Source organism: Aquarana catesbeiana, linkage group LG11 (assembly GCF_042186555.1).
Source record: "Aquarana catesbeiana isolate 2022-GZ linkage group LG11, ASM4218655v1, whole genome shotgun sequence".
Taxonomy (NCBI): Eukaryota; Metazoa; Chordata; class Amphibia; order Anura; family Ranidae; genus Aquarana; species Aquarana catesbeiana.
Genome location: NC_133334.1, coordinates 95,217,062 through 95,230,461, shown reverse-complemented (window position 1 = coordinate 95,230,461; position 13,400 = coordinate 95,217,062). Strand labels below are relative to the sequence as shown.

The window sequence follows — 13,400 nt, the reverse complement described above, 5'->3', positions numbered from 1 at the left end:
CACGTGCTCAGCGTCACATCCAGAGGTTGTCTTTGGGAGATAGACGTATGAGTGCTGCCAGCATTGCTGCAGAGGTTAAAGGGATGGGAATGTCAGCCTGTCAGCGCTCAGACCATATGCCGCACACTATATCAAACTGGTCTGCATGGCTGTCGTCCCAGAAGGAAGCCTCTTCTAAAGATTATGTACAAGAAAGCCCGCAAACAGTTTGCTAAAGACAAGCAGACTAAGGACATGGATTACTGGAACCATGTCCTGTGGTCTGATGAGACCAAGATGAATTTATTTGGTTCAGATGGTGTCAAGCGTGTGTGGTGGCAACCTAGGTAAGGAGTACAAAGACAAGTGTTTTGCCTACAGTCAAGCATGGTAGTGGGAGTGTCATGGGCTGGGGCTGCATGAGTGATGCTGGCACTGAGGAGCTACAGTTCATTCCATCATAACGACCCCAAACACACCTCCAAGATGACCACTGCCTTGCTAAAGAAGCTGAAGGTAAAGGTGATGGACTTGCCAAGCATGTCTGCAGAACTAAACCCTATTGATCATCTGTGGGGCATCCTCAAATGGAAGGTGGAGGAGCGCAAGGTCTCTAACATCCACCAGCTCCGCAATCTTGTCATGGAGGAGTGGAAGAGGACTCCAGTGGCAACCTGTGAAGCTCTGGTGAACTCCATGCCAAGAGGGCTAAGGCAGTGCTGGAAAATGATGGCGTCCACACAAAATATTGACACTTTGGGCCCAATTTGGACATTTTCACTTAGGGGTGTACTCACTTTTGTTGCCAGCGGTTTAGACATTAATGGCTGTGTGTTGAGTTATTTTGAGGGGACAGCAAATTTACACTGTTATACAAGCTGTACACTCACTACTTTACATTGTAGCAAAGTGGAATTTCTTCAGTGTTGTCACATGAAAAGATATAATAAAATATTTACAAAAATGTGAGGGGTGTACTCACTTTTGTGAGATACTGTATATGCTAGTTTAATGTTAATATATTTAATAATTAAATCAATATATAACATGATTAAATATTGATTGTTCTAGTGTCCCAAAATTGAGCTTTGAAGCCCAATTCCTGCCAGGTCCTTTTTGTCAACGTGGGAAGGTATTATAACTTCTATCAGATTTTTACTGCTATCATATATCTGTTTGAGAGGTATCTTAATTTTCTTTGTGAAAACCAGGGAAGAAAGTAAGGGATTAAGGTGTGAAACCTACTATTTACAGTGTCCCGTGTAGTGTCTGCAAAGGTTCTCATTTATCCAGGTCAGCATGCACCAGGAAACAAAGCAATCACTCTACAAACACACAGTCCATCAAAGAAGGGGATCATCTTCAGGTCATAACCAAGCAGTCTTCCTACAACGTAAAGCTGAACTTTTCTCACTCGGTCAACATTAACTATTTTTAATCCGTATACTGCTAATCTTCGTACATATTTAGGAAGGTACTGTATATTAAATGTACTCATTTTATACCTTTGTTTTTATATTTCATCAGTTGCTTCCTGGTTTCTGGTCTAGGCCAAAATGATATCATACATCCCAGAAGTCTTAATAGATTTTTTTTTCTTTCATCTGGAGGAAGGGAGGAGGGTTTTTCCTAGCTAAGCATACCTTCCTGCCTGCATGCCTGAGCTAAGAGCAGATGGATTCCAGGAAGTAAATGCTACATGCATCATCCCCCCTTACTCAAAATGGCCACAGCTAGAAATGCTAGTGTGGAGTGTTTTTCAAAGTGATTTCTCAGCAAAATAAAGTATAAAGACATGGATGGATAGATGATCCCAATTTGAATATTAAAAATGAATTAAATAGTGTTTTCAGTTTGTGGTGCTCAGATACAGTTAGGTTCCACTTTAAGGTGCAGAAAGACAATGAGGTTCAGTTTTGGACAGAGAAGAGAACTGGTCTGTAAAAGACATGAATAAGTCGATCTACATCATACTGGAAAACTATCCCTTTAAAGGGGTGTAGGTCTTCAACTTCGCCTGCCACTCAGATCAAATTTAATTTAACAATTTTAAACCCAGTGATTTGACAACAATTTCACACCTTAAGGCTGGTACAAACAGGCCAAATATAGGCCGATATTCAACAGAAACAGGCCAATATTCAGCCAGTGAGCACAGCAGCCTGTCCGGCTTCTGTCGAATGGGCATAATGGAAAACCTTTTAATAGACACTCACCTGTCCAGGGATCCAGCGCTGTCATCACCCGAACCATTTTCTTCACCGGTCTTTGGTCCCTGATGCCAGCATGTTAACTGTGGGCAACTGACTGTGACTTCTTGAGGCTTCACAGCAGGTTGCTCACTGTGCATGCACAAGCCGCGCTGCGCCCTGTGAGTGGTCCCATATAAAAATGTTATATCACCTAGGTGATCTGGGCGGATGAAGGAGCGGGTACCTGTCAAAAACAGGTAGCTGACCCCCCACCCCCCCAAAAATTGTTTTAAGTCTCAAGAGTTGAGAGGGAAGGAGGGAGGAGGAGAAAGAGCGAAACTTCCCATTTTGGGTGAATTTATGCGTTTTTGCTGTGCAAAGCTTTTGGAAGGTTCACCCACATTGGGAATTGTTGAGGCTAAGCGAAAGCCTACTGCATGGACTCTGACACTTGCTCACGTTAAAACTTCTGCAGTTGTTCTGGGGAAATATTGACAGGCAGTAAAATACATCTAACATCTAATAAGGCTTTCACAACTGTAACCTGGATGGTTCCCATAAAATTAATCTACGTTGGCATTAACAAAACAGGTTTGTCTTTAAATTGCTGTAGGTTAAAACTTAATCAGCTTTACTTCTAATCAGTCTAATGCCCCGTACACACGGTCGGATTTTCCAACGGAAAATGTGTGATAGGACCTTGTTGTCGGAAATTCCGACCGTGTGTAGGCTCCATCACACATTTTCCATCGGATTTTCCGACACACAAAGTTTGAGAGCAGGCTATAAAATTTTCCGACAACAAAATACGTTGTCGGAATTTCCGATCGTGTGTACACAAATCCGACGCACAAAGTGCCACGCATGCTCAGAATAAATAAAGAGATGAAAGCTATTGGCTACTGCCCCGTTTATAGTCCCGACGTACGTGTTTTACGTCACCACGTTCAGAATGATCGGATTTTCCGACAACTTTGTGTGACCGTGTGTATGCAAGACAAGTTTGAGCCAACATCCGTTGGAAAAAATCCTAGGATTTTGTTGTCGGAATGTCCGATCAATGTCCGACCGTGTGTACGGGGCATTAATGTGCCCTCAGAGGACAAAAACAAGCTCAAAAAACTATTCCCCTGCAATTGGGACTCTCCCTCAATTACTTACCTTGGGGTGCAGCTAACCTCCTCTTCCTGTAAAACGTATTCCTTCAACTATCCTCCATTATTAACTAAACTTGAAGTAGAGCTGAACCAAATCGGTAAACTGCACCTAACCTGGATAGGGAGAATAGCTGCATACCAAATGCAAATATTGCCCAAACTGTTATATCACTTCAGAACGTTGCCCATTCCTATCCCCCAAAAATTCTTCTCCCAACTAACGAATAGTCTGAAGAATTATATCTCGGCAAGTAAAAAACCTAGAATTGTGTTAGCACAACTATATAAACCCAAACACCTTGATGGCGTAGGCCTCCCCAACGCACAAATATACTACCGAGCAGCGATATTGGACCAAATGCGTTACTGGTTCTCTTGCCAAACTGATAAAAGGTGGTCTGACATAGAACGCGAAATTACCCCAGGACATAATCTCCCAGCATTGGCAATAGCCGCCTGCATACACCATAGACCAGAAACCCCTCCTTACCCTGAAGTACAAGCCACTATTGCAGCATGGTCCTCCATGATACACCAGAAGTTTGTTAATACTCCAATGTACAAACTAAAAACCCTGTTAGCGGTGTATGAATACCTAATCCCTAATCTTTCAACCCAATCCTGGAAGAAAAGAGGTGAACATTTCTCTATGTCTGAAATAGCTGCACAAGAGGTGCTAGACAGATACCAAATGTTCCAAATAAAACACTACACAACAACCAACACACCTGTGCCAATAGAAATGCCCCAAATCCTATGGGACTACTTGATTACCAAGTATCCAGTGAAACACAAGGGGATATCCCTATTCTATAGATTCGCTACATGCACTCTAAACTACCTAACATGATAAAATGGGAACAAGAACTACAAAAAGAACTACAAAAAGAATTCCCTTTACAACAATGGCACTTAGCTGTAAAATACAATGGCTGATCCTCAGCATGTGTAGACCACTGGGAGAATGTGCAAAAACTCCTGCATAGATGGTATCTAACACCTTTATGCCTTCATTAAATATCCCAACACTTTGCTGACAAAATTGTCAATCTTCAGGCAACATACTACACATATTGTGGAACTGCAGGGTGATAAAAGCTTTTTGGAAGGAAGTGTCCTCCCTTATTCATGACATTACAAGCATAGGTGTGCACAGCCTCTTGCATTAGGGTGTGCACCCCAAAGCTCAAATACATATGCATGTGTATATGTACTGATGGTGTCAGTAGGGCAGTGGACAGTGTCAGTAGTTTTATTTTTATTCTTTTTAAATTATTTTATTTTGTAACATTTTTTTTTGGGATGAAATATCAGTGCTCTAAACAGGGGGGAATATGCACTACACAAGGCGATTAGGGTGTGCCCAGGCACACCTGGCACACGCCTATGATTACAAGCACAACATGTACATTAGACCCTGCACTCACACGTCTAATATTGGTATTGAAAAATTCCCCCCACTAATGAGGAAAGTGGTTGTACATATACTTTTTGCAGCCCGCATTTCATTGGCAAAAGAATGGCACTCTCAAACACCTCCAAAAATTGAGGAGGTGATTTCTAGAGTTAATGCTCAATACATAATGGAAAAACTACTTGCGTACAAAGAAAGAAGAGCTCCAGCTTTCCATAGATAGTGGGAAAATTGGAGAACTTTACAATATGCCTCTCTACATTTGTGACTGTTGCTTTATGTTTAGTCTTTGCTGATACTTATTACATACACCCGGTCATCAAGTGGTAAGACCTACTAATAGGTGTGGTCACACCAGGAGTTTCATTAAGGACACTATGGGGATTATTTATGAAAGAAAAATCCACTTTGCACTACAAGTGCACTGCAAGTGTACTTGGAAGTGCAGTCGCTGGAAATCCGAGGGGGACCTGCAAGGAAAATATAAAAAAGCATTTTAGCTTGCACATGATTGGATGATAAAATCAGCAGAGCTTCCCCTCATTTCAGATCTACCCCTCAGATTTACAGCGATTGCAATTCCAAGTGCATTTGCAGTGCACTTGTAGTGCAAAGTGGATTTGCCTTTCGTAAATAGCCCCCTATGAATACATGACCATTCCCCAACCAGCATATGTGTACTAATTGGCATTAAGAAAATTTCAATGTTTATTTACTGGTTAACAAAACTGCAAGTACCGAACTTACTAAGCGTCTCATCTCCAGGGACCCTCACTAAGGTCCAAGGAGGGCTGCTCTTTAACTTTACATATGCAGAGCCTGATCACAGTGTGTACCCAGTTAGGATGACATCCTTTACCTCCTATTGAGGTAGTATTCTGTATTAATATAGGTGGCTCACACAAGAACGACATTTTTACATATGTAAGTTTGATATTTGATACTCATTTTGTATATGTATTGTGATGTATACAACGCTTTTTATTTTACGTGTAAACTGTGAAACAATTAAAATCTATGGTTAAAAAAAAAAGGGGACAAGGGCGGGACCCAGGAGGACTCACACACACACAGTGAAAGAAATGTGTGGGAATTGCTCACTGCCGTTGCTGGAGTCTGGGTCACTGGTGCCATGCCGAGTTCAGAGATTGTTGGGACTTGCAGTCCTCTCTGAAGATACCATCTATGGATTCTGCCAAGAATGGGCTCTTGTATATTAATGTATTCTTCAGTAAAACTTTGAAACTTTGCCTTTGCTTGGTCTAAAGTTACTAAAGGAGTGTAATGCAAGTAACAGGCACACGTAGTCTACAACTGGGATCACAAACACATTGTGCTATGAAGACATCAGTGTGAGAGCTAACACAGTGTGTAGTACAAGCAAGTGGTTACCAAGGGTAGGGAAGGTTTATCTAGCAGCCTAATAAGCATGTACATGTGGCAGGAGGAAAAGCTTCTAGCAGGAGGAGTTGTTGTTGGCACTCTCTCAATGAGCAGGTCCATCTCTTATAGTAATGGGAGCAGATCAGCACCGCAGAGGTCCCCAACCTATATGGAAGAGTTAAGTAAAGTGCACACATGAAGTCAGAGTTAGGTGCACGGTGGGGCTTCATACAGTTAATGGGAGTGAGGTAGTGGTTATATGCTGGACAGGTAGAGAGGGCATAGACTCAGCGTGTCCCTCCTAAATGCATCAATGACCATAGTGGTATACAATTGCATTGAGAAAGTTTATTAGAGACCCATCGTCTGTTCCAGTAAAGATACCCTGTGTGTGGGAAAGTGACCTGTATTCAGTGTGTAACGTAGCCCAGAAGAACCCACTCCAGGGGAAGGCCTTTCATGTGGCTCTCTCATTGCCGCCCAATGAGGAGGGGAACATAGAAGACGCAATGACCATCCCATCGCTTTAACCCCCTCCTACACAGTACTCATAAAGTGCCTTCTTTGTTTCCATTGATGCTTTGGGAGTTACTATAGATTTTTAGATTTGCCACTTTGGTTATGACTTGGCTTGTCTCCTGATATCCAAGCAAAAGACATGTGTTGCAAAAAAACAGCAGGAAGTACCAAGGCAAGAAAATGAAATAAATAGCATATATAAATATAAATAGCATTAAAATTACCCCAGGTTGTCAGAACTGATGGTTTGACATTGCAGTACTTACAGTAATTATTTAAAGTAAAGATTTATAATGACTTGTTGGCTACAAGTTTAAATCCGGGAAAAAAATACAGTACAAACCATAATAACTTACAATTCCACAGTCAGACTGAGATTGATGCTCACAGCTTTTCAATTGTTTTACAGCACTGAGCTTCCCCATTGAGATCATGCAGGTGTAGGTTAAACATCTGTCATCAGGTGAGGCAATTGTCTGTTTTTCCTTGAAGTCAAAATCAATGAACATGTTAGAGATATTAAAAGACAGTTTGTGTAGTAAAGTACATTTTCCTTTATCGTCACACATGAATGAGAGCATATATATATATATTAGAGAGCCATCAATGTTATTTTGATTAAAACATATTATAAAGAAATAATCCCAAGAAAAGATGTAATTACCTTAATAAATAAATTATGACATACAATTGTTATTACTCCAAACATTATTTTTGGTTCCTAAGAATTTGTTGGCCTCCTGAAGGTTAAAAAACTGATATTGCTGCAATACTCCTCTTCTCTCCAGTTCTCCCTTCTGCAGTACCTCTTCTAAGCCTCAAGATGTTTCAGGCTAGGTTGTTAGCGGCCTTCCTCACATAAGAACACATGTCACACTACAAATAATCATATACATTTACTGTATATACTCATTGAAAAGTCTGGAATCAATCTCTTAATTATTTAATTGAATTAACCATTCAATTACTATCCTTTGCTCATTTACTAATTTTATAGAGAGAAGAGTCGACAGGAGAAATCCTTCTCCCACATCAATTGAATGCAGTCCTGACATGGCACCTTAAAGTGGATGTAAACCCACTCTCATCCTTTCTAAACTACTGCCATAGTGGTTATCTATAAGGATATACATGCCTCCTGCATGTATCCTTACCTGTCAAATGTCTGCACTCTGTCTGTCATGAGACCCCAAAAACTGCAGATTCTGTGGGTGGGTCTGATGTCAGTAGACTCCCCGCCCACCTCTACACTTCCCTTGTCAACATGCATTTCCTCCTGTGTATTTCTTAAACGGAACTTCTGCTATGATCACTAACATCCAGTGAAAACTCAGAAAAGTCACCACATGACTTCAGCATGCCCAATCATGCAGCCAATCCTGGGAGAGCTGGAGAAGAAAGGAGGAGGGGATGAGAATTACACATAATGCCTCTGTAAGGCTTGTCCATGATATATGTAAATCACCTGTCACTCACAGCAGGGGGGAAGAACTGACTGGTATTTCTCTGTCTGTCAGTTTTTATCTCACTGAAAAAAAATAAGAGGATTGCTCAGAGCTGGATTAACTCTTCGTGGCAAAACTGGGCACAGATGACATGAAATCCTATACTGTACAAGGTGCAAGCCTTAATTTAAAGAAAAATTGGGTTTACATCCACTTTAATGTCAAAGAGGGATATAATAAATAATCAATTACAACTTCAAAGATTGATGGAATAACAAACATCACACATTGTTACAGCCACCAATGAAAGAAATAAATACAGATCAAAATCTGAGTTCAACCCACTTGGACACAAAGGGGTTGATTTACTAAAGGCAAATAGACTGTGTACTTTTGAAGTGCAGTTGCTTCAGAGCTTAGTAAATGAGGTAAAGTTTCACTTTGCAAATAATCACGCTGCCCAATCACACGCAAAGGACATAAAAAAACATAATTTTTGCTTGCACATGATTGGATGATGGAAGTCAGCAGAGTTTCTGCACATTTACTAAGCTCTGGAGCAAATACTCTTACAGAGTGCACAGTTTATTTGCCTTTAGTAAATCAACCCCACAGTGTCCAATCGATGTATCCATTGTACTTTTTTTTCCCATTAAAGTGGATGAAAACACGATTCATGAAATTTGAGCCTGGCACATATCTGCAGTGTTTTGTTATCTCTCTTTAAAGCACTAAGTCTTGCAGCTGTCTCCTGCTCTGTTCTTCTGTTATCAGCCTAAAAACTCCTGACAAATTCTCAGTCACATATGATAAAAGCAGCCTGAGTTTTGTGTTGGGGAAGATGCTATAAATAGAAACAAGGGAAATTATTTGGCGGGATTTTTAAGGGTGACAAAGAAACAAAGAAGGAAAGTCATTACAATGCTCCACAGTAAGTATGTAAAATTACAAGATTTTTATTGTTACATACAAAACATAATTAGAAAGTTTCAAGATGATGCGCACATGTTCAAGGATACATCTTAGAATTTAAAACAGATGATATAATATAATCACTCAGTAGTAGCGTTGGAGTGATTATCCCGACATGTTTCGCCACTCTGGGCTCATCAGGGGATGTTTAAAAACAATTAGATGTAACACTGCATAGAAAAGAACAAAGTAAAAAGCATTACATTGACTTGAAGTATAATACAACGTAATAAAATAAAAAAGTAAAAATACAGTAGGGTATACTGTCGACCGCCAGGCCCATCATCAAACGCTCACCCATATGAAGATCTTATGCCTGCGACTCAATCTCAAAACCAGGCTAACCCTCACTGAGTAGTGCACATAAAAAATGCAGAATGAGGCCCAGAAGAGCTTTTCAGCTGGGATCTAGCCAGAAAAGTGATACAAGTGTGGTTGATAATTGAATTAAAAATGTATGTTCTACTTGAAATATAGTGGGTAAGGTGAATGAAGAAGAAGAGGGAACACAGGGAATGGGCTAAGGGGAGGGAAGGAAGAAGAAAGAGAAATGACAAAGGGGAAGGGAGATAAGGAGGGAGGGTGGGGGGTGGGGAAAAGGGGGGGAAATGAGAGGGGAAGGGAAAGGGGATGTAGGGGAAAGGGAAGGTGGAAGGGGGGAGAAAAGAGAGGTGGGGGGGAATAAGGAAAAAGGAGGGGGGAGTGGGGAGGAGGGGGAAGAAAAAGGGGAAAAGGGGAAGGGGAGAAAAGGAGAAGGTAAGGATGGGGTAAGGGGAAGGGGGAAGAGGGGAAGGTAAGGATGGGGTAAGGGGGAGGGGGGGGGGAAAGATGGAGGGGAGAGGGAGGGAAGAAGGGGATATGGTGTTAGAATGGGAAGATGAAATGTGAGTGGGGGTGATGAGGAAGGTGAAAGGTAGTGAATAGGAAAGTAAGGATCTGAGAAACAGATAAAGATCATCAACAGAAAGTGATAGACTAAACACAGACTGGTGTGAAGTGAATTAATATAAATCAGAAAATTGATGGCGATCCTTGCGTGACGTCAGAGGCCAATTGTATGGCATTCACCTGCCCCTATATATAGCGCCTTTACACCACACTACATTGCCAGACACCCCAAGGGTAGCCATGTTAGAAATTTGCTATACATAAGGTAAAGCTCCATATGAAATTCCTTTCCTTCATCTCTTACCCTCTGGTATATTACCATAGTCCCCATTATCCTTTGTATCCCAGCTTACTACTTTAATTATTTTTTATATTTCTTTACTTGCTGCCGCCTGTGTTGGTAACTTTACCCCCCAATATTTGAGGGGGGCAGGTGATTTGCAGCAGGCATTGGTCACCTTCATATATAAGATGACCTATCTCTCTTTAAACTAGTTTATAATATGAATTATGTTCTTTTTTTCATTCTTGCCTCTAAAAAATCCATTTATTTTACCCTGCAGTTATTCTTTAAAACATCTCTCTGACAGACTCTGGTCTGCAAATCCTGGCACCCTTTGGCTTTTCTTTATTCATTGTCCTTATGAATGTAAGTAAGTTCGTTCTTTTTCTGATTTATCTTAATTCACTCCACACCAGTCTGTGTGTAGTCTATCACTTTCTGTTGATGATCTTTATCTGTTTCTCAGATCCTTAATTTCTTATTCACTACCTTTCACACTCCTCATCACCCCCCACTCACATTTCATCTTCCCACTCTAACACCCACTTTTCCTTTTCTTCCCCTACCCTAACCCATATTCCCTTCTTCCCTCCCTTCCCCCCTCCATCTCCCCCCCTCCCTCCCCCTTACTCCATCCTTACCTTCCCCTCTTCCCCCGTCCCCTTCCCCTTACACCATCCTTACCTTCCCCTTTTTCCCCCTTCCCCTTTTCCCCTTTTTCTTCCCCCTCCTCCCCCCTCCCTTTTCTTTATTCCCCCCACCTGTCTCCCCCCCCCCCCTTCCACCTTCCCTTTCCCCTACATCCCCTTTCCCTTCCCCTTTAATTTTCCCCCCTTTTTCCCACCCCCACCCTCCCTCCTTCTCTCCCTTCCCCTTTGTTTCCTCTTCTTCTTCATTCACCTTACCCACTATATTTCAAGTAGAACATACATTTTTAATTCAATTATCACCCACACTTGTATCACTTTTCTGGCTAGATCCCAGCTGAAAAGCTCTTCTGGGCCTCATTCTGCACTTTTTATGTGCACTACTCAGTGAGGGTTTCCCTTGTTTCGACATTGAGTCGCAGGCATAAGCTCTTCATATGGGTGAGTGTTTGATGATGGGCCTGGCGGTCGACAGTATACCCTACTGTATTTTTACTTTTTTATTTTATTACTTTGTATTATACTTCAAGTCATTGTAATGCCTTTTACTTTGTTCTGTTCTATGCAGTGTTACATCTAATTGTTTTTAAAACATTCCCTGATGAGCCCAGAGTGGCGAAACATGTCGGGACTATCACTCCAATGCTATTTCTGAGTGATTATATTTTATCATCTGTTTTAAATTCTAAGATGTATCCTTGAACATGTGCGCATAATCTATATTGAAACTTTCTAATTATGTTTTGTATGTAACAATAAAAATCTTGTAACTTTACATACTTACTGTGGAGCATTGTAATGACTTTCCTTCTTTGTTGGCGCTCTTAAAAATCCCACCAAATAATTTCCCTTGTTTACATTTATATAGAAAAAGGTAATGCCGCTCTCCAAGCTCTGCGGATCATAAAGGAAAAACCTCCAACCTCAATGAAAGTCAGGTGCAGACTGTGCACTCAGATGCTCTGAGTAAGCATCTTTGTATGTGAAACGCGTTAGCTATCGCTATGTTTTGATCGTATCTGATGACTTTTGTTGGATTTTAACCTATTTTTGAAATAAAGATGATCGTTTTCAGAGTGCAGCAGTCCGGGATTTCCTTCCTACCATTTACATTTATATACAGGGATGTTGGTGCCTTTTGTCTGTCATTGCCACCCACCCATATTACCACTTTCCATGCTATAAATAGATTAGCAGAGTGCTGAACTATTCAACAAACAGAGCTGAAAGTCTCTACCTATGAGGAGAGGGGGTGTGTACCTTTCCTCCAATTGGCTGTCTTGGCTTTATGCCCAGGTTTCACTGCAGTGCTAACCAGGAAGAGAAAACCACCTAACATGATGTGCACTTTCTAAACAGTATATAAAGATGAAGACAGCAGATATACATGTAAAAATTATGTAGGGAGATTTGTTTCATCTCTGTGTATCATCTGAGGCTGTTCACTTCACTGGGTATATGTGAGGGTTTACATCCACTTTAAAGCCAATTCCCTGTAACCTCCATCAATTACCATGTATTTATGTTGAGAAACTGTATGTCCTCTTTCCACAAAGTGTCGGGCTAAAGGCATTTGCACCAATTTATCCCTAATAGAATATATATGACGAGCAATACAGTTTTTGACATTTTGTGTGGTCTCTCCCACATACAATAAACCACAAGGAAATTTTATGATGTAAATTACATATAATGGTTGGCAGCTATAATGATCTTTAATATTTATACCATACCCCTTATGTGAATGAGGGAAAGATTTCCCTTATATCATACTATTGTATACAGGTCAGGCAGGGATAAGAACCTGTATTAGGAGGACCTAAAAATGTGTTTAATGGGATTGATGGACGATACTGATGAGATCTTATCAATTTACTGTGTATAATCCTTTCCCGATGACAAGAGGGCAATGGGGGATAATTAAATTCTGGTATCTTAGGGTAATTTGTACTAAGCACAGATCAATGTTTTTTATTATTATTATATTAAACACTTTTTTTGAAAAGGGGTGATATTGTAAATTGTCAGGAACGGTGTCATTACTGGTTTCACCTGTTGGTGCCACTGTTACGTTCAGCACCAAAGGGTGTAATTCTGGTGGCCACCAGTGTGTGTCTCCCTGCCTGGACTACCAACCAACTATCAAAAACACCTGTTGTGGGTCTGCACGAGTGCTTTCACACTGGGGCACTGCTCTGGCAGGGCGTCACAAAAAGTCCTGCCAGCAGCTTCTTTGCAGCAGTGGAGGAGTGGTGAATACACCGCTACTCCACCGCTCCTCTCCATCGAAAACAATGGGGCAGCTCTGCTATACTGCCGGCAAAGCGCCGCTGCAGTGACGTTTTGCAGGCGGGGATATATCCCCTTTTCGGCAGCTAGCGGGGGGTTAAAACCACCCCTCTAGCGGCCGAATAGTGCAGCTAAAACGCCGGTAATGCCTGGGGCGGCTCAGTGTGAAAGGGGTCTGAGACCTGTTCCCTGTTACCTGCTCCCTTTACGGTCTGCTTCCTTATACCTGGCT

At 41.3% G+C, this 13,400-nt stretch overlaps 1 protein-coding gene across 1 annotated transcript in view; it reads right to left on the bottom strand.

Moving 5' to 3' along the window:
- LOC141111714 (intestinal mucin-like protein) overlaps positions 1-13,400 on the bottom strand; it is an 86,181-nt gene that overhangs the window by 24,915 nt on the left and 47,866 nt on the right. Inside the window, exon 3 of the mRNA XM_073603858.1 lies at positions 7,001-7,129. Coding sequence (XP_073459959.1) covers positions 7,001-7,129 — 129 coding nt within the window. The remainder of the gene's footprint in view (positions 1-7,000; positions 7,130-13,400) is intronic.